This window comes from Mirounga angustirostris, unplaced genomic scaffold (assembly GCF_029215605.1).
Source record: "Mirounga angustirostris isolate CCGP_5_RB_7025 unplaced genomic scaffold, mMirAng1.0.hap1 SCAF_3, whole genome shotgun sequence".
Taxonomy (NCBI): domain Eukaryota; kingdom Metazoa; phylum Chordata; class Mammalia; order Carnivora; family Phocidae; genus Mirounga; species Mirounga angustirostris.
Window position 1 is genome coordinate 126,690,710 of NW_026991711.1, and position 21,902 is coordinate 126,712,611.

At 33.5% G+C, this 21,902-nt stretch overlaps 1 protein-coding gene across 3 annotated transcripts in view; it reads left to right on the top strand.

Moving 5' to 3' along the window:
* The window catches only part of SLC4A10 (solute carrier family 4 member 10), a 306,787-nt gene that overhangs the window by 189,266 nt on the left and 95,619 nt on the right, over positions 1-21,902 (top strand). Inside the window, exons 6-9 of one of the 3 annotated variants that reach the window (XM_045868750.2) lie at positions 3,311-3,499; positions 13,219-13,310; positions 14,277-14,366; positions 19,157-19,314. In XM_045868750.2, coding sequence (XP_045724706.1) covers positions 3,311-3,499; positions 13,219-13,310; positions 14,277-14,366; positions 19,157-19,314 — 529 coding nt within the window. The remainder of the gene's footprint in view (positions 1-3,310; positions 3,500-13,218; positions 13,311-14,276; positions 14,367-19,156; positions 19,315-21,902) is intronic. The other 2 variants (XM_045868752.2, XM_045868751.2) reach the window with 2 other exon arrangements.

The following is a 21,902-nucleotide window of genomic DNA, read 5'->3' on the forward strand; positions in this document are numbered from 1 at the left end:
TTACCCCAAAGATACAAATGTAGGGATCTGAAGGGGTACGTGCACCCCAATGTTTATAGCAGCAATGTCCACAATAGCCAAATTATGGAAAGAGCCAAGATGTCCATCGACAGATGAATGGATAAGAAGATGTGGTATATATATACAATGGAATATTATGCAGCCACCAAAAGGAATGAAATCTTACCATTTGCAATGACATGGATGGAACTGGAGGGTATTATGCCGAGTGAAATAAGTCAATCAGAGGGAGACATGTATATGATCTCACTGATATGAGGAATTCTTAATCTCAGGAAACAACCTGAGGGTTGCTGGAGTGGTGGGGGGTGGGAGGGATGAGGTGGCTGGGTGATAGACATTGGGGAGGGTATGTGCTATGGTGAGCACTGTGAATTGTGTAAGACTGTTGAATCACAGACCTGTACCTCTGAAACAAATAATACGTTATATGTTAAAAAAAAAAAAAAAGAAATAAGATAGCAGGAAGGGAAAAATGAAGGGGGGGGATATCAGAGGGGGAGACGAACCATGAGAGACTATGGACTCTGAGAAACAAACTGAGGGTTCTAGAGGGGAGGGGGGTGGAGGGATGGGTTAGCCTGGTGATGGGTATTAAAGAGGGCACATATTGAATGGAGCACTGGGTGTTATACGCAAAGAATAAATCATGGAACACTACATCAGAAACTAATGATGTAATGTATGGTGATTAATATAACATAATAAAATAAAATTAAAAAAAGAAAATATTAAAAAAAGTCTGTTCATTTCTTTTGGTTTTTAGATTTCACATGTAAGTGAAATCATATGGTGTCCAGCTTTGTCTGACTTATTTCACTTAGCATAATATCCTCTAGGTCCATCCATGTTATCACAGATGTCAAGCTCTCCTTTTTCATTGCTAATATTCCATTATATATAAATGTGTGTGTATATATATATATATCTTTATCCATTCATCTATCAATGGACACTTGGGTTGCTTCTATATCTTGCTTATTATAAATTATGTTGCAATAAGCTTGGGGAAGCATTTATCTTTTTTTTTTTAAGATTTTATTTATTTGTCAGAGAGAGAGAGAGCACACAAGCAGGGGGAGCAGCAGGCAGAAGGAGAAGCAGGCTCCCTGCTGAGCAAGGAGCCCGATGCAGGACTCGATCCCAGGACCCTGGGATCATGACCTGAGCCAAAGACAGACACTTAACTGACTGAGCCACCCAGGAATCCCAGCATTTATCTTTTTAAATTAATGTTTACATTTTCTTTGGGTAAATACCAATTAGTGGACTTACTGAATCATATAGCAATTATATTTTTAATTTTTTTAAGGAACCTCCATACTGTTTTCCACAGTGGTTGCAGCAACCTACAATGCCAACAACAGTGCACAAGCATTCCCTTTTCTCCACATTCTCTCTAACACTTGTTATTTCTTGTCTTTTTTGATACTAGCCATTTTGACAGATGTAAGGAGATATCTCATTGTGATTTTGATTTATATCTCCTGATGATTAGTGATGTTAAACATCTTTTCCTGTGTCTTTTGGCCACCTGTAGTCTTCTTTTTAAAAAATGTCTGTTCAGGTCCTCTGTAATCAGTTTATTTTTTTGGTGTTGAGTTGTATGAGTTCTTTATGTATTTTGGATATTGGCCCCTTATTAGATCTATGATTTGCAAACATCTTCTACCATTCGGGAGGGTGTCTTTTTATTTTGTTGATGATTTCCTTTGCTGTGTAGAAGTTTTTTAGGTTGATAGAGTCCCATTTGTTTATTTTTGCTTTTGTTGTCATTGCTTCTGGAGTCAGATCCAATCAGGAACTGCTTTGGAGGGATGCCTGCAGAGGCAAGAGGGTTGGGTGAGGTGGATCCACATGAGAATGCTCAGGTGGGGAACACAGTGCTAGCAGGGTAGTTGGAGAGTGTAGAGTTGGCTCCCACAAATGTCCTGCTGGAGGAGAGGAAGAGAAATGGCACCTGCCAGCACTTTTGCTCTCAGAGAAATCTCCTGTAGATCCCTGCTTCTCTGGTATACTTTCTAAGTCAATAAGTTTCCTTCATCTATACCCCAGGCACTTTTCAAAGTGCTGCTTCTGTGCTGTGTCTTCAGCTGAATTATTTAATATGCTGTCTCTTTAGGAGTGGGGACTCAAGTTCCCTATTGCCCTCAGCCTCCCCTGGAGTTAAGCCTGTTAATTTTAAAGCTCCTAGGGTTAAGCCATGCTGGTTTTCAAAGGCAGAAGTTAAGAGGACTACTCCTCCCAGTGTGGGTCCTCAGTGCCAGGAGTGCCTGGTGTGGGGTCTGATCTCTTGCATTTCCATGTTTGTGATTTCCCTCCTATTTTGGATTAATACTGCCAAGGGTTTGGTTCCCAACAATGTCTCTGCCTTTCTTACCCTTTTGTACATGGCCTTCTCTCTATGACTAGCTATGGAAGGTCTGTTCTGCTAGTCTTCCGGTCATTTTCAGAGTTAGTTGTGTAAATGTGGCTATTGCCTCGATGTACCTGTGGGACCAGGTAAGCTCAGGATCCTCCTACTTCCACATCTACCCTCCTTCTCCCTACAATGAGGTTTATTGAAGTGATTTTGTATTACCAAGAAACTTAAAATTCCTTTACTCATCTACTTATTTTATAGGCATTTCTGACACTACATATGGTAAATATCAACCTGCTTAATTATAGCCTTCTGAAATCTCACCTTTATTCTTTGTTTTATGGTTATAGAAGACCTTTCTAATATAAATACATTTTCAAGGAAGTTTTGTGGGGGCTGACTTTATATCAATGTAAGAGTTGTTTGCTCTCCAAATGCAACCAACTAGATAGCTGCCTAAGCCTCCCTGCATCAGATTTTTACAGATGGACATTTTTTTACTTAAGGAGGAAACATGCAAATCATTTTCTGCTAGAAAAAGGGAAAAAAACATATTAAAGTATAAGTATAAATCACTTTACAATTTTAAACATACTAATTATATTGATATTACCCGTTACTGTTTCCTCCCATCAGTGTGAATAATTGAGAATATAAAGGCTTATTCTCAATGCAACTATGTCCATGTAAAAAATAATACCTGATGAAATTATTACATATTTAAAATTGAATGGTTTATAGTAAAAATTTTCCCGTCTTTTTTTTGTGCAACATTTTAACAAAAAGTCACAACTTTTTGAGATTTTTAAAAGAATTCATTCTAAGATGAATCGTATTATCTGGGTTATGTGTGTTTGGACTCAGTGGTTTGCAGCTTGCATACTATGCTAATCTACTGTGCTAATCTTTCTTGCCTTCCTTCTTCAGATATGGTCCTTGACCAACAAGTGAGCTCAGGTCAGCTCAATGAGGATGTACGCCACAGGGTTCATGAGGCACTGATGAAACAGCATCACCACCAGAATCAGAAAAAACTCACCAATAGAATTCCCATTGTTCGTTCCTTTGCTGATATTGGCAAGAAACAATCAGAACCAAATTCCATGGATAAAAATGGTAAATGCTTCTTTATTGTACTCTTTGTGTTTATTATAGGCATCTGAAATTTCAAAGTGCTTCTAAATTCTTTAAAACATATTTTATTTGAAAATTATTTATTGAAATACAGATTGTTGTAGTAGAATTATTTCTTTTTTATACGTATATAGTCTGATTTTCAAGCATCAAATTGTAGAAATTTTAACAAAGAATTTAAATTTCCTGAAATGCCCTTGAAAGAATGCAAAGGAAACGTTTATATAATAAGAAGTTACACACTCAAATGCCACAAACATAAACTGAGCATCAGTTGTATCCCAGTCAAGGTCCTAGTCTTCATCCACAACCTGAGAATGTAATATAATGCTTTGAGCTATGGCTTTTTAAAGTTAAAATGAATAAAGATCACCAATTATTGTTTGTGGAAAACAGATATTGATTTCATGTTATTCATAGTCAACAAATTCCATGAGAGATTATGATTGAAAAGACCAACCAATGCCTTGCTTGTGGCTCTACATATGTGAAGCCTGAGTTCCAGTTCATAGTCGTCGCTCTTTGCAGTGCTACATCTTCAATGTCCATGGAGCCACGGTGTACTTACTCTCTTTGCATACCACACCAATCGCTGTTTTTTAGCAATCGTGACTTACTCTTTATGGCTTGTGCTTCAGATTGTTTTATCATTCTTTTGTATTTTGTTCTCTCCTTGCATCTATTTGAACCTTCATCATTTACCCTAAAGAAGTTGGTTAGGAATCTCTCGTTAGATCCATCCTTTCTATTAGTATTGTGAAGGAAAATAAACTTATCTTGAGGAAGATACGAATTTGTTAAACTTTCATCAGCTATAAAAATTCCCAGTTTTAAAAGATAAAAATTAATGAAAAGTAATTTCAAATGCTGTACTAGAAAAACTCTGACTTGCACAAATGCACTAAAGCATGTATATTTCCGCATGGACTATTTTATGTCATTTCCCTCCTACTTTCAAAAGCTGTAAAGATGCCTTAAATACAAACGCATGAAAATGAGTTTTCTCCACATTGTGCTTTAAATGGGATTTTTAAACCAATTCTTCTACTACTGAATCAAATATATACATATAGAAAAAATGCTTTAATAAATCAATGGAGATGATTAGATGTACTATTGTTTCAGAGCACGAAACCAGTTCTTAATGGCAAAATGATTTTTGAAATACTTATTTGATTTTTTAAATCACTGCCGTTATATAACAGTCTATAGTTGTGCGTACACAGGTATCCCCTGCTTTCTGAAAATTCACGTTATGCCACTTCACTTTGGTTCTTTTTAAAGATTTATTTATTTGAGAGAAAGAGCATGCACGTGTGCACGTGGGGGTAGGGCAGAGGGAGAGGGAGAGAGAGAATCTCCAGCAAACTCGCTTCTGAGCATGGAGGACAATGCTGGGCTCAATCCCATGCCCTTGAGATCATGACCTGAGCTGAAATTGAGCTGGTCGCTTAACCCACTGAGCCACCCAGGTGCCCGATGCAACTTCACTTTTACGAAAGACCTGCATTAGTACCTATTTTAATTAACCAAAAGAAATCCAAAGAGGATTTTGCTTTTACAAAAAAAGCTGTTACTGTACTCTTGTAGGTCTTAAAAGTGAAGTGGCATAAGGCAAACTTCCAGAAAGTGGGGGATCCTCTTCACTTTGTGCCATTTTGGCTTATGAAGGGTTTCATGGGAACACTACTTTTGTATAGCAAGGGAAACCTGTAGTCAGTTCAATTAAGTACTTTATAACATATACCAACTTGTGTTTGTAGATTCCACTGAGCATTTTGAGAATTTATGACTTGCTTTAAATCACATCATATATTCAAAATATATTCTAAATCACAATTTGCTTTAAAATATGTTATACATAAAAATGACAAAGTGAAGGTTTTATATTCTGAGACTTAATTTAAATGTAGTACTTTTATTATGCTTATAATACTAGAACTTATTTGGGTATGATGATATTAAAACAACAGATTCAGATATTTACTAATTTTGACATTGGGCTTATGTCTACATGATTCTGAAGACCTTATTAAAATATCTCTATGAACTAACTCTCTATGAATGCAAGCACATTTAAAAAAATTCTGCCTTCATTTAATTACTTTTAATAGAAATCATACAATAAAATATATGTCTTTAAGAAGGATTTGTGTTTGTTTAAAAATGCAAGGCTTGTGGATTGTGAACTAGCCGTAATTTATATTTCAAATTCCACTGGAAATAATGTTTACCATAAAATAACTTTATTGTATTTTATTCATGGAGGGAAGAAGGTAATGAATTTACTGGATGACTAATTTATTGAAATATCATGTAGACCTAGACACAGTATTTGATACTGCTTTAAACTTCTGGTAAACATAAGAAGAAATGATAGAAATATAGTCTTGAATCACAAGGCTACGTATAGATACATAGAGATACAAAGTTTTCTGAAAGCCTACTTTCTGCCTTACTGAGGCAAATGCTTAGCTTTTCTGAAAACTAGAATGTGAGTAGTTCTGAAGTGATTCTGTCACCATCTGTCTCATCAGCCTTTATCTAAACACGTAGAGATCTTTTTGAGGCACACATTAGGGTAATAAAAACTTGGAAACATTTTTAATAAGATTCATATACCCAATTAAGTATTGTTGCAGAGTATGCTGTCAGAAATGGTTTTCTAAGCCTAGGCTTATAACACCTCCTTGTGACTCTGTTTTGCTTCTTCATACACTTTGCATAATTATGTGTGTTGAGAATTCTGAAAATATGTATAGACTTCACCAATTTAGCGATAAATCTCCTATCCAGAAGTGAAAAAAAGTGTGAAAGACCTTTATTACTAAGGTTCTCAATCTACTTGGGAACGCTAAAAACTGACAAATTCTAGATAAACAAACAAACCGAAATTTGTAGCCATAAATAGAGATTTGACATTGTTTCAAAATATGCAATAGAGATTTATTTTTTGTGTACACTAGTACAGAGAGATGCAGAAGGATTTTAAGAAATCCAAAAGGGTGAAAATAATATTCTCATTGTTAAAAAAAAATTCTTCAGCAGAGTATTTCATACAAAAAGATTGACTTTTTTCTTTTAAGATTATAGAATAGGAATTAAATGGAATGAAGATTTTCTAGAAACTTGAAAACAGAAAATATTTTCCTTCCCCAGCATAGGGATAGAAATAAGCCCCCTCTTGTTTTTAATATACTTTCACTTTTGAGGCAATTTTGAGGAAATTCCCTCAAAAATGAACTGATATTTATATAAAGAAGTCTAAAAAAGAGAATAAGGTTTCTACTTCCTTAATTGACTTTTCCTTAAGCATTATTACCTTGGTAGTAATTCCAAGAGTTAATTAAATTCAGATATTTCAATCTGAGTCTCAAATGTGGATCTTCCCCATTTTATAGATTTGATATGCGAGATAGTGATTTCCTTGCTCCTTTCCTCCCCAAGTCTGCACTATTTTGTTCATAACTTTTTTAGTGATTTGTGATAATTTGTCAGTCTCACCTCTAAATACGTTAGCTTTACTTTTTTGTATAATTCTTTTTCTTGGTGTTTTGCACATTCTCTTAAGGGCTAAGTTGCAGGATGCTATGGATTCACCGTGCATTTGAATGCCGCCATGCTGTGTTTAACTTTCACTTTTCATTAAGCATCAAAACTGTGAGAATTAAATGTCTGATTCTGATGTTTCAATAAAAAGTGACAGTTACATTTGGCAAAACAACAGCAAAAAAATAATAGAAAAATAATATCTTCTTTAACATTAAAACTCTGAAAAAGATATGGGTAGAAAGTACTTAGAATAAATATATCAAGAATAGTCAGTAATTCCTTGAAACTAGAAGGACTTTCTAAAAATAAAAATAACACTTGTGTTTAAATGATCTGAAAAGTAAATGTATCAATATTTGGTATTTATCATTTAGGTCATGCATTCGATTATGTTTTGAGACATTGGATTACAAATCTAATATAAAATATTATTAACCTACTGATAATACTTGTATGTTTTAAAAATAATTTAACACTCATGTGTTTGCTCAGGTGTAGGTTATACTCATTCCACTGTATTCCACTAATAATTCTAACTCTATTTCTTTTCCTTCACATATCTTTTCTCCCTCCTGTTATGAATATTTTCCAGTTGCATCTTTTATTTAGGATCACAAAAGGAGTTACAGAGCAGAAGATCTCTAACTTACTTTCAAAACCATAGGTTACTGGGGAACATTTAGATTTGGAAGGATTGGGTATGAGTTGATTCTGTAGGCCTGCATAGATCCCAGCCCTTAAAATAATGTACACATGTGTATTGTGAATGATTTTTATTTATGGCTTTTGGAAATCAGTTTTACTGCCTTATAATCACTACTTTTACAAATGCTGTACTTTTTATTTTCAGATGTATAATGTTTTTATGTGTTGAGATATTTATATGTTTTCATGTTTTTTAAATATTCTGGTCTCATAAGTAAGATAACAAAGAGTTTAAAAATTATTCCACATAATGTTTTACCTTGGAAGAAAAAAACCCTAGAATTATAAGTCTTGAATTTTTTGAATTTCTAATTTCAAGAATTACTTGAAAGAAAACACGTTAAAAGATTCACATAGATGTCAGAAGTAAACATTGTTATTCAATAAAGGTATTTTCCATTGCTCCAAAAAAAATCGAGGTGACTTGTTAACTGACAGTTCTGTTCAGAGGCTATATTGTTGTTACTAAGTTTTGGAATATCAAGACTAGATATTAACAGCAAAAAGAGGTCTAATAGTGTTTGAATTTATTATTTCTTATATTACATTAATTATTGTCAGGCATACTAATTTTTCTCCAAGTTTAATTATGTACATACTTTTTATGTTTTTGAAATGTAGCTCACCTAATCAACATTTTCTAAATATTTAGCCTTTCTTTCTTCATGTTTTCTATTCCCATAAATAAATGTATTGTTACACATGTATGTACTTTGTCATTCATCTTTATATTTCTTTATTTTGCTCTGTCTTGTGTCTGTCTCTAACAGGCTCATCTCATCTCTGTACCTCCCTCATCTCCTACCCTTTGGGTACTCTAAATGCGTTGAAGGTTTCTGAGGTAGTGTAAATCAGCTTGGTCTCAAGGTTAATAGTAATGTACCTTTATGTCTTCATCCCAGTTTCCTTCAATACACATGAGTTTCAGCAGATTAAGCAGTAGCAAATAATGCTATTCTTAAGTGATATGTTATTCTCCTATTGATTTGAATTTGGCCAAATAGAAGTTAAAAAGCTGCTGTTTTATACACTACTTATGTACATAATTTATTTAAAGAAGAAGAAAACTATGGGTAAGGGCTTCAATGAGTTAATATGATACTTTACAGATATTTTGAGAACATAGTTTACAGTTGTGTTTCCATAATGAGATGCTTTAATGATACTGACATTACTTAAAATAAAACAAATAGTACTTTTGACATAATTTCATGTTCCCTCCCCACAACTTTTTGAAGAGGAAAATGACTATGCCAGTCTCATAATGGACTTAATGAAAAATTTATGAAGTAACAAGTAGAATGGCAGAGCTTTCATTTTCTAATTAGCAGTTACTTAAATTACTCTCAGTTTTCTCCTATGCTTGCCCCACATATTTTATAATTTGCTTTGGAAAAATACGTGGTCTATAATAACTTTTTTATCTGACTGGTATATGCTCCCTCATGGAAGTCCAGAGGAAAAAATGAATTCATGACTTAAAGGAAAATTAATTCAAGCAGTTGCTAATATGAATACTACATAATATGCACTTTGATTAATAAGATGTATGACAAATATTAGAGTTTTGGATTTAAGATGGTGAACTAGTTGAGTTTAAAAGCCTGGAAAAATAGGGGTGCCTGGCTGGTTCAGTTGGTAAAGCATGTGACTCTTGTCCTTGGGGTCATGAATTCAAACCCCATATTGGGTATAGAGACCACTTAAAAAATAAATAAATTTATAAAAGCCTGGAAAACTAAACATATGTAGGCTGATGTTAGGTTTCTTTAATGTTTACATTTAAATAGTTATGACCATCTCCCAGTTAATACTAATGGTGTCCATTTTTCATTTGTTTTTGAATAATTTACTCTAAATATAATTAGGCTGCTGAGTTAATAAATGTCTCTCTCTTTCTCTCTCTCTTTTCTGGGTAGTCCTCTTCATGCCTCAAAATTATTTAGATATTATAATAACAGATGTGATTAAACATTGCAATGACATTTATTTATAGGATATATTAATATGGTTAGTGACCAGTGGGTAAAATGAAGGTAATATAAAGAAATAGATAAAAATATGTAAGTTCCAAAGCATTGTGGCATCATGATTAGAAAGAGCATCATGAAAATTAGCATTCATAAAGCTTCCACACATATATGTGAATGCTAAATCCTAACATTATACCATTTTCTCCTGGAGGGAAAAATATCCTAACAAATTCTTTGTTATTCTATTAGAAAAAATACTCTCACTTTTGGTTGAAGGTAAAATCCTATACCTGAAAATTGGCATTCCACGAATTACTATTGTTTTAAACATCAGAGAGAAGATAAGGGATGCCCTTTCAAAATCTGTATTTACTGATTCTTCTTATATAAAAGTATTTAAGTTAATAAAAGTTGTTTTGAAATCCAAGCCCATCCCCTTCTGAAAGGCAGTAATTTTTGGAAAAAACTAAAGAGATCAGTTTACAAAGACAAAGACTAAGTCATAAAATTTATTTTAATTTATGGAATTTTTGGTCATCCAAAAGACTACGCTTCATGATTTAGTTATATATATATATATATATTAATATATTAGCTAGAACTAGATATATAACACATACAATTTTAAGCCCCTTAAAGACTTCTATTTTTTCAAAATAACCTAAACCAAACTTGTCAGTTTAAATATTAAATAATAGTATCTATGTATTTTTCTGCATCCTGCTAAGTTTTCAGAAACTACCTTGAAGATACAAACATTTAATGCCTATTGTTTCATTTTAACAAATTAATGTACATATTAAGAAATAAAATTTGGAGTTCTCTTTAAACTTTGCAGGACTGATGTGATTAAATATATTTATTACTAATAATTACCTCTATTATTTAACTATTACCTCTGAAATATAAAACATATCAAATTTGTGGCTTATATTTCTATAGCATAGGTTGATAGTTTGAATGCCTTTCTCTTATATTAGCATACATTCTATTCACATCTCTAGAATTTAGAACTTGCAAGAAATTTCCTATCACTTCCTATGTCTTCTGCTAGTTAAGTACTCTCCACTAGGTCCTTATTCATATCACTTAAAATATTCATAAAGATAGATTTCAAATCTCTTCCTGATTATCACCTTTATGAGGTAATATTTTGTAATATTTTCATCATCTTAGAACAAGAATAGAATAGAACAATAAATCTCAAAGTGTTAATATTTACAAGAGGAAATGCAAGTGCCAATGTTTTAAAGATAGCACATGAGCTGAAGGTAATTTATAAAATATTCTGCTTTTAAAGTATATATATGAAAACACAGGCTATCCAATTTCTTCAGATTTTAAGTTATGGCATATTTTCTATCCAATTAAATCTCTTCAAAGTGGGTGATTTTGCATTGGGTTGATTCTCTTTTTGTTTGTATTTGCTGACCAAATTAAATAATTGTCCTTCCATGTAGGTTTATATCACATGAAATAAATTATTATAAGAAAGCCAATATATGTTTATTTAATTTTTCCACGCCTTGAATTTCACCACTCAATTTTAACGGAACATTCAGTAAATTTAAGTTTAAATAAATCTAATGTTCTAATTCATGAAAATATGGAGAAATGATGTGAAACTGGTGATTGAAGACATCTGTTAGTAGCACAAATGCATTATGTAAAAGGTTTTTTTAAAATTACAGTTATTATTTTGAGAATGATAAATGAAATGGCTGCTAATGAACAGTTCACAGTCATAGCCGCACATGGTGGTTAGAAATGGGAGAATGAAAATAACTGATGCAGTTTACGTCTATCATTTCTCTGAAGCTCATGTATGTCTTGGAATATGATATAATCAGAATTTGTGCACATGGTTGGAGGTAAATTTACTTTAAAAATTCATTTTTAATATGCTGGCTAATTGAACATAATAATAATAAAAAATAAAAATTAAAAATAAAAATTCATTTTTAAATCTTCACCAAATGTATTATTTTACTTTGTGTAGTGAAAGCAGAGAAATATTGAAGTTTTGGAAGAATCTTAAATCCATTACTTTCTGGTAATATAACAATTTTAAAACATAACAAAATTGTACTTACAAATAAACGACCCCTGCCTGAGAAGCTTAATCATTCCAACAGCAAAATTATAGTTAATATTTGAAAGCAAATTATTAGTATTTTAAGTCATACTTGGTAATTTCTAGGTAACAAAGAATAAGTGGGATTTCAGGAGAGAATTTAAAGAAAAGGTTCTATTTGTATATACGCTAATAGTTTAGAGAAGGTCGGATAAGTACAGATTCTAGTAAGTGGAGATGAAACTAAAGCTGAACTTTGAATAAAATTGGGATTTAGGTAGGGTACAGAGAAGAAGCAGGCAGAGAGACGAGAGAGTATTTCTGTCTAAGGCTGAGGCGAGTAAGAGTAGTAACTTGGGGTCACTGAGTAATGGTCATAACTATGGTCAAACCTGGGTTGCCATTACTCATTTCACAGCAAAAGTAGTAAGTGAGGAGGGGGGGAGGTTAGGGAAAAAGAAAGATGCAAGTGAAAGTAAGCAGAGCTTGTTAATTTTAACACTTAATTGCTGAATATGGACAGATTTCAGATAAGCTGTGATTGAAAAAGATGTTTCGTATTTTGTGAATAGTGGAATTTAATTACCCATTGTCACATCCCCACCTCTACTGTCCATTTAACTAATATCATAATCTTCCCTCTAATGGGGAAAAGACTACAAAGTAATTAAGTTGCTGGTTAGTGTTAATGGAAAACTAATGCAATTCAAGTTTATTGGTCTTTTCTCATGCAGGGCAATATCAGTATACTTACATAATTGAAGAGTAACAAGGATAAAATCATATTCACAGGGTCTGTACTGTGTAAGGGAAAGGTATTTCTAACTGCCCCTGTCATATAGAAATCTCTAGAAGTTTTTGTCAAAGCATTTTTTTGTCATTGTCTGTTTTCTTCAGATGCAATAGAAGCTATAAATATGCTGTGTATTCAAATATATCTGAATAAATATTCAGATAAATATTTGCCCTTTTAAAAAAATACATTTTTAATTCTTCAGGTTGAGCTTAAATCATAGATATCTATCTTGTCATATATATATACATGTCATATATATGTCATTAGTTTGGGATGAAATTTAGAAATCAATGATGTTTCAAAACCATGATTAGATTTAAATATTTTGTAGATGATCTTCTTCATAGAGAATAACCACTTAGCTATGGAGTTTTAATCTGACAATTGGCTTTTTTTTCCTTGACTGAATTCTCCCATTTCTATCTGTAACTGACAAATAAGAGTATTTGTATTGATATAGATCTATTTATCTTGACCCTTCATGCTTACCTCATAAACTCATTAAGAAAACTATGTTAGCCTAGATTAATTCATATTTCACTCAATCTGTCTAGAATTATGTAAGTAATTGTTTGTATTCTGTAATAACAATTTCTTTTAGCAGGTCAGGTTGTTTCTCCTCAGTCTGCTCCAGCCTGTGTTGAAAATAAAAATGATGTGAGCAGAGAAAACAGCACTGTTGACTTTAGCAAGGTAAGCTTTTCTCTCTCATTTAAGTAAGCCACTGAGTTATTACTAGAAATTACTACCCATTTTAAGAGGTGTTGACACAACTTTTTGCATGCACTTTTTTTTGTTTCTTAGCCAAAGCTTGATACTGTTATAGATGATGTTAGCATTTAAGTTCACATGTAACGTTTTGCTTATTCACAAAACCAAATGTGTAAGATTTATGTATAGTCTTCAGGTTTCAGCCACTTGGTATAATGTATCTCTTCCAGAAAAACAGGATAGCTGGACTTCACAGAAAATTTAACAGAAGTTTATTGTTTAAAACGATTGCTAGTTTTTTTTTTTTCCAAAATCATTTTTCTTCTATCTGTGGAAAAACAAACCATATGATATAAACTTAATTGTAATTGAGGAAGGCCTTAGTGTAAGGAAACACTAGACCTGATAAGACTGAACAGAGTTTTGAAAAAAATTTAATAACAACTGATTCTGTTGAGGGATACATCTAAATAGAGACAATTCAAATGAGATCATTTACTTGAACATGTTCTAAGAAAATAGAATACATGTGACTTTGGTTAGGAAATTCCTGACAGTGTATATGTGCTCTCGTAGGCTATGGCAAACTAACACTTGACCAGGAAAGAGGAGTTTCCATATTGATGAACAATAAAGAGGGTCAACAATTCTCTTTATCTGAGTGGCTGAAACAGTAGTAACCAAGAGTGATTTTCCCCCACTGAAAGCACTTAGCACTGGCAATGACTGTAACGGTGGGAGGAGGTGGGAATGGGAGGCAGAGTAGAAGTTGCCTGCATCGAGCTTCTGAAGATTAATGGCGATCAGCTCCTTGTTGCTGTTTCAGAATGCCTCTGCCAGTGCCTAAATGGTCTAGGGCTAGTCATGTGCATGTTATCCCTCTGGTGCCTGGTGGAGTCTCCGTGGGAGCACGGTGTACCAGCTTAAGTCTGTTAATTATGCGTGCAGGGACTGGGAGGCCAACAAAAGGGGCATACTAGTCCCTGTGGGATGAAACAAAGGCATGAAAAAGGACCTCCACACCAGCAAGAGAGAGAGGTGAGGGCATACTTGGGCTGTCTTTCTACAGTGGTTCAAAGCTCATTTCACCATATGGAGGCATGTGATTCAAATATTAAGCCGGTTCAAATGTATTCTTCCATTTGCCACTCCAAAAAAACATATCTTTTTAAAGCATTACATCTTCATTCATCTGCAAGTTGGAATAAAATTGTCGCAAGCTGCCATACATTTAATTTCTGAAATTCTTCATTTGAAACAATATCTTAAAAACAATGACATAAAAAGTTGCTAACTTACTTATGCAGGCACTAACAGTATAACAAGGGCACATTTAACACTCTCAAAAACAATGATAATGCATCACATCCTTTGAAATAAACTACCTTTTAACTTTTTTAAAGGATATAACCCCTTGACACTGAATTTTATATCTCCATATCATTTTTCTTTTAGTTCTCTGACCTACCTTTACAGCCTTCACAAATGCTTTATTACATCTGAAAGAAAATGAATACTGTCAGTTGGGGGGAGTAGTCTTATCTTCAGGTCCCCCCAAACAATTAGAACTACAGAAGAGAGAAAAATATGTATCTTTCCTTTAATCCTTGTCTTCCTTATGGCATTTCCAATCACTGGTCCTTTTCATCTTTTAACAGGCAAGTGAAATTTCTATAGCCCTCTACTCAGTGCCCACCATCTCTATTCCCCAGTCTCTTGTCCATGTCATGGCACATTGGAAAGAACATGGCTTTTGAGAAAGAACATCAGATCTTGAATCCTAACTCTAGCATTTATAAGCTATCTGATTTTGGAGAAGTTCTCTGAACCTCAGCTTTCTCATACGCAAAATAAGAACAATATTACCTATTTCCAATTTTGTTGCAAAGATTAAATTAGGTAATATATAGAGAGAGCCTGGCAGAGTCCTGAGTATATAGCAGATATTCAATAAAAAGTGGTTATTATTATTGTCACTGTTGTTGCTAATATTAGGGGAAATATATCAAAAATACTAGACCAGAATTTAATATATGTTGGTCTCGCCTGGATGTCTAGTGCCTTGAATGGTGCTTGGGATGTATTTGTTGAATGAATCCTATGAGATTTAATGTAATTTAAGCCTTTAGTTCTGGAACTTTTTTTCCAAGTAATACTTCTTACCTGAAAACCTGGGAGGGCAGGGCAATGGGGTTTGAAAAGAACAAATGCGATCCATCATTATGGAGACAAATTTAGTGCCAGATTTTACAGATACACAAGTTAAGGGATTTTAGCTCTGATGATTTCAGTTTGGTAGTGAATATATGAAAGCTCAGCTAGTCTCCAGGTTACTTTGGCTATGTTAATATTTAAGCTTTAATATGTAGATTCCAAACCCGAGTAGAATTTTGAGATGTTAAGGGGGGAAAAAAGTCTTTATTCATTTCATGTGACTCAATACTGTATCCTAGGTACCTTCAATCTACATATTTTTAACCCTTCCAATAGATAAGCTCATCAAATCTATTAATTTGAGGAATGTTTTTGAATATAATCTGAGTTGTCAGGTTTTTGCTTCCCATAATGCTTTTAAAAAGCAGAGGTGTCAAAACACTCTATATCTTTTTGTTTTTTAAACTGCCATGTAGAAGATGGCTATTTTAGTATTTCCCAGATGTTGGTGGTGTTTCTCTTATTTCAAATGACCCAAAGAAGACTTCACGTTATTTTCTATGTAGAAGGAACTTTCTTCTGCATCTATCTTTAGTATGTGAAACATATTACAATGAGTGGATTTTTAAATCCTTGAACTATAGGAAACCTTAGAAATCTTCTCATTTAGAAAGTGAGAAAGCTGAATCCCAGAGAGAGTAAGAGAGCTGCTCAAGGTCACTGGCTGGTTAGTGTCACAACACCATATCTCCCCAGAGAATCCCTATTAATTTTCTTGTACTTTCTATAATGGGCTTAGGACTTAAACTTTCTCCCAAAGTCCCATCACTGTTTCCTTCACATCTCAGCATGTGGCTTGTCCAGACACTTCTTGTTCTGCCATGATCTTCTGTCTAGCCTTGTTCCCTAGAGATATATCTGTTTCTCACCTGCAGCTTAAGTACCAAATGCCCAGAATAAAGCTTTCTCTTCTTAGCTTAAAGGTCTAGAGAGCCCAGAAGCATGAGTGTGAATCCATATTCATAAGAGTATATGCCTTGATTTCTTCAAGTTCTTCTTCAGAGAACCAGAAAATTCTGGTTTCTTTATGTTCATTCCAACTGCTCGAGTCCACATAAAGATTGTCTTAGAGGTATAATTTAGCCTAGTTCTTCAGAGCAGTTTTAGGTATTTGTAATTTTATAAAAGGTTAAATTGTGGTTCTTAAATATGATCTTTTGTTATATTAAAAGGTAGTTAGATTGTCAGGGTTCTTCTGAATAATATATTAGCACAAATACAAAAATACAGGGCTAATGCAAGAACAATATAACGTATAATTGTATAATATAATAATATAATTAGATAATGTATTATATGATCTATTACTCCCAAATATATGACTACTCCAAGAATTATATAATGTAATGAGTATAATATAATGGCTATTCCATATAGATATTATTTAACTATAAATTATTACATTTTAAATCAAAAGACAAATTTGCTAAACATGAAATTATGCTTTTTCTAAATAACAGATATAAATCGATGATATATTAGGTATTATGTAATGCAAAAATTTCAAATGCTAGGATCATATATTTACTTTTGTAAAATTAGACTATTTTAGCACACTATGTATTCCTTGATTTAATTAAATGGCCTCTTAAAGCATTTATTTGTATGACTGCCACCAGACTGAGGCACAGACGTCAATAGTTGAGGCTATAGCATTTGTCAAGCAGTAAATGAGTTTATAGAGAGTTTTTTGGGTAGAATTTAAATTTCTCAGTAAAGTTATGACAGGTATTACCAATATAATTCATATTTATCAATTATAAATTTTCTAAAAAAGCTGTTTTCTCACTTTAAATTTTGTTCCAGTGTATTAATATTGTATAATTGTTATTTCCACTGGGGGGAAAAAGGCCCTAAAAGACTTATGAAGATATATTATGCTTTTCTCACAGGACTAATAGTATATAGGTAATCTTTTATTCTCTTCTTAAAAATTTATGCGTTATTGTAAAATTGTAAAACATTACTAATTTAAAGCATTTTCAATGTGTGCATTTCTTCTAGCTACAAAAATAAAAATGAAAATATGATAATAATTCCCATGAAATTTAACCTTCTATTATTAAGGTAAATAAATACTTTGTATCTATAAATTAAAAAGTTAGATTCCATAAAAGGAAAATATTTACCATGTAATATCCCAATGTATATGTTTTATGAGTTTACAAATTTATATTTGGAAGTATTTTTGTAGAATAAAAACTTTAGAATTTATAATATTTGTCATAAATTTTATAGGCAGTTTTGTTTTGTTAAATCATTTTTTTTCTTTAAAATAAAACCTTGGTTCTATTTCATGTTTTTAGTGGAGTACTGCAGATTATTTTTATGTTTAATCCTTGTGCTAAATGTGTACTTCATATAATAGGATTTATGTTTTATGGCACCCTTATCTTACAGAAAAATTAGGTAGTTATAAACCTTCTAACTAGCTATGTTGAGGTCTTGATTTCCAAAAGTAACATATTTAACGTAGTCACTACAGTCTGGCTATGGACTTCCTAAGGTATTCATTCTAAAAGTTGCAATTTTTTTCATTTTAAACTTCTTGGAAAAAAATCTCAAATCATTAAATTTGCAAAAGAAAAAAATCTTCTTAACCTCACCTATATTTACCAGAGCTCTTTTCTCTCTCCCTTGGCTATCCCGACTTTGACCTTTGGCCCCCATTTCATTAACATGAGAGCATAAAACCAATTACCACAGCAGATAAACTCTTATTCTCCCTACAGATACCCATAAAAAGCAACTAAAATGAATTAGAAACAAGAAATAAGCCTTGTGAAATTGACCATAGAGTCACTATTTGGTTTTTACTGAGGCCTTGTGCATAAAAATTGATATTTACTCTTAAGAATGTTTTACAGTCATTTTCCAGAATTCACCTTTTCAGCATTTCTTCTTGTTAATGATCGCTTTTGTTTTGTGTGTGTTCATTTCCATCACAGACATCTCATATCAGAAATTTAACTATGGCTCTTCAGCAACTTCAAATGTTAATACCTTTATTGTTTTCTTTACTCTGCTATATCTAAATTCTAATTTCTGATGAGAAATTAAAATTGAAGAATGATCAGGCCAAGTATAGAATGTGAAGGATATAGAAAAACTAGAAGAAAGATGAAGACTAAAGTCATAATTCATACTGTAAGGAGAAACATGGTTACATTTCTTTTGAAATAGGCATATTTTGAGTATTAATTGAAATGTGCACAAAATTAAGATAACGTAGTATAAAATATCTAAATTTATTGGGGCATACTAATTAAATTATGATTAAAGTATATTCATTTACTTGAGCACAAAAGTTTTTCTCCCTGAAAATTTCAAGATTGCTGATGCCGAAGAAGCGTCTTTTAAAGACACGAAATAGAGAAACTAGAGTATTCACCTTATTTATGAGAACACAGAAAAAAATACAAGTAAAAAATAGTTACTATTTTTAAAGGGCAAATGAGATGGTTAACTATCTTAAAACTTTATGTACATTGTATTTATATAAGCTATATTTATTTTACCTACATTTACTGATGGATTACCATGTGTGAAGCACTGTGCTAGGATATGATTTAGCAAATTTTGATTTATCTTATTTTACTTTGTGATGCTCTCAGGTTGATCTGCATTTTATGAAAAAGATTCCTCCAGGTGCTGAGGCTTCGAACATCCTCGTCGGGGAGTTGGAGTTTTTGGATCGGACTGTAGTTGCGTTTGTCAGGTTGTCTCCTGCCATGTTGCTTCAAGGACTGGCTGAAGTCCCAATTCCAACCAGGTAAAAATTATCAGAGCATCTTTTGCATTTTTCTTAAACCATTTTTTGGGTGACCCCTCCCCCCAAGAGCAAAACCAAAAAAAAACCCCAAGAAGTAAATATAATTTCCTCTGAAAGTTTTTTCTAGGAACTAATGTGTCATTCACAAAATTGTTTCTTCTTGTTTGTGGAAGAGGAGAAAAAGTATTTTATTTATTTATTTTTTTTTTTTTTAAAGATTTTATTTTTTATTTATTTATTTGAGACAGAGAGAATGAAAGAGAGAGCATATGAGAGGGGGGAGGGTCAGAGGGAGAAGCAGACTCCCTGCCGAGCAGGGAGCCTGATGCGGGACTCGATCCAGGGACTCCAGGATCATGACCTGAGCCGAAGGCAGTCGCTTAACCAACTGAGCCACCCAGGCGCCCGAGAAAAAGTATTTTAAAAATTATTCTGTCCTTTCCTCCCTCATCTCAAACTCCAATGTTTTCTTTCAGGCTTGCTCCTCAACTCTGAATACCCTGGTCTATATCGCCCTATAAATCCTTTCTTATAATGTTGGTAAAAAGGATAAAGTGTTAGGCTTGCCTCAAAGATTGCATTAGACTGTGGGCTAAAAAGAGGATCCAGCAGATGAGGGTGGTCAGACTCAAAAAGGTCAAGGTTTCGAAGGCTTAGCTTAGGCTGACTGAGTAGGCCTTCTGAGTACATGTAAGTACCATCCTTAGGAGATGTCTATCTAATGTACCACGTATTTCCATCTCAGGCGCAGCATGCTTCCCATACACAGAGTCTGAAAAATCACTGGTAGTAGCATTGTCATACTGTGGTTGAGTTCAAATCAAAAGTACAAATTTAATTTGATTACCTAAACTTATTTTTCGTTTAACTGTACATAAAAACTAACAACTGAGGGATAACACAAACTGAATTACATTGTTTATCACTTATCTCTATTTTATAGATAAAATATATTTCCAAGGGCAAAACTGTGAAGAAAAAGAAGACTGTTGACTTCAGCGTGTTAGGTTCCTAGCAGTTCATCCAGGGGACCTTGCTTTCTTCCTTTTTCTATCAAATGGGATTTCTATATACAGATAGCCTTTCACTCTATTCGTATTCCCATAGCAAAACATACTCAGGGAGGGTTCCATTTCCTCCATGATGGGTGACCTTTGATTGATGCTATACCTGTTTCAGATGCTATTAGTATGCCTCCTCTTCCAAACACTGGATGCCTCAGCCAATTTAAAATGATGAAAAGTTCAGGTGCTATGGTACTGGGTTTGTAAAATATGTTTCCTCTGTGGACCTTCGGCCTTAACTAAAAACACAGCAGATTATATCACTCTGTGCTTTGATTATGGATAAGATATTCCAAAAATATGGAACAGTTTAGCCAGGAGAGGCCTCATTTCGTAAGACCTCTGCTGACTAATATGGGATTTGGTGTTCAAGTACCTATTCTTGGCTGCACATGGGTAGCTTAGTTGCTTAAGCGATCAACTTTTGATTTCTGCTCAGGTCATGATCTCAGGATTGTGAGACTGAACCTGGATGTCAGGCTCCGCACTGAGCGTGGAATCTGCTTAAGATTCTCTCCCAGCCTCTGCTCTCCCCACCCCCCAAAAGTACCTATCCCTGAATCTGACAGGAACAGATTTGAAGCAGGAACCTGGTTACCACTCAGGTTATAGAAAGAAGTGTCTGTTCATCCTGTTGGAGTGCTACTGAGAGTTCTGATACATGCCAACTTTTATTAAAAAGAGGGACGATGACCTGAGCACATTAAAATGATACCTGAGTATGATTAGACTGCATTTTTCTGTATACAACTTGTAACCTATTCAGAGTTTCTGGGAATTTGGACTTCAGATTTAAGATGTCAAACTTACTAATTGTAGAGGTATTATTTTAGTAGTTTAAAATTCCTTTTCAGTCTACCAAGCAGCGCATTCCCATTCCACCATTTAGGAAGGTGTCTGATGAAATTCTGCTTCAATGATGGCTCTTTATGACAAGGATAGTTCCCGCATTTCAAAAGAAAGAAAAGAAAAATTCCCAGGAGTAGAGAAAAGCCTTAATGGGGTTATATACGCTCACTTTGAAAAATGTCAAGGTTTAGGTGACCTCATTTCATACTGACATAGCAAAATATGTGTAGAGAACAATGGAAGAGAAATTAGGGGCACAGGAGAGCCACTGTATAAGGAGAGATTAAAAAGACTAGACTATTTAGTTTGGAAAGGTGAAAAATGGAAGATTAGTTAGACAAAAAGAATAAAGAAAGCTGTTCGAGGTTCCTAATTATTCTCTCTTAGGAGGACAAAAGGGCACACCATGAATATAATAGCAACACATAGTAAAAATGTCAGAAAATAAATTTTTAGGACTTTATAAAATAGCTCATGGAGTAGAAGCCTGAAAAATGGCAAGATGTACATAGGTTACAAAATTTCTTGAAAGTATTATAGTTGATAAAGCACCTGCCACCACATTAAGCTATTTCTGTTTTAAATTTATAGTGGACATTTCTGTGTAGTAGAAATTGACTTGGATTCAAGTACAGCTGACACAAAAAATTAATGTCAGACTCTCTAAGACTATAA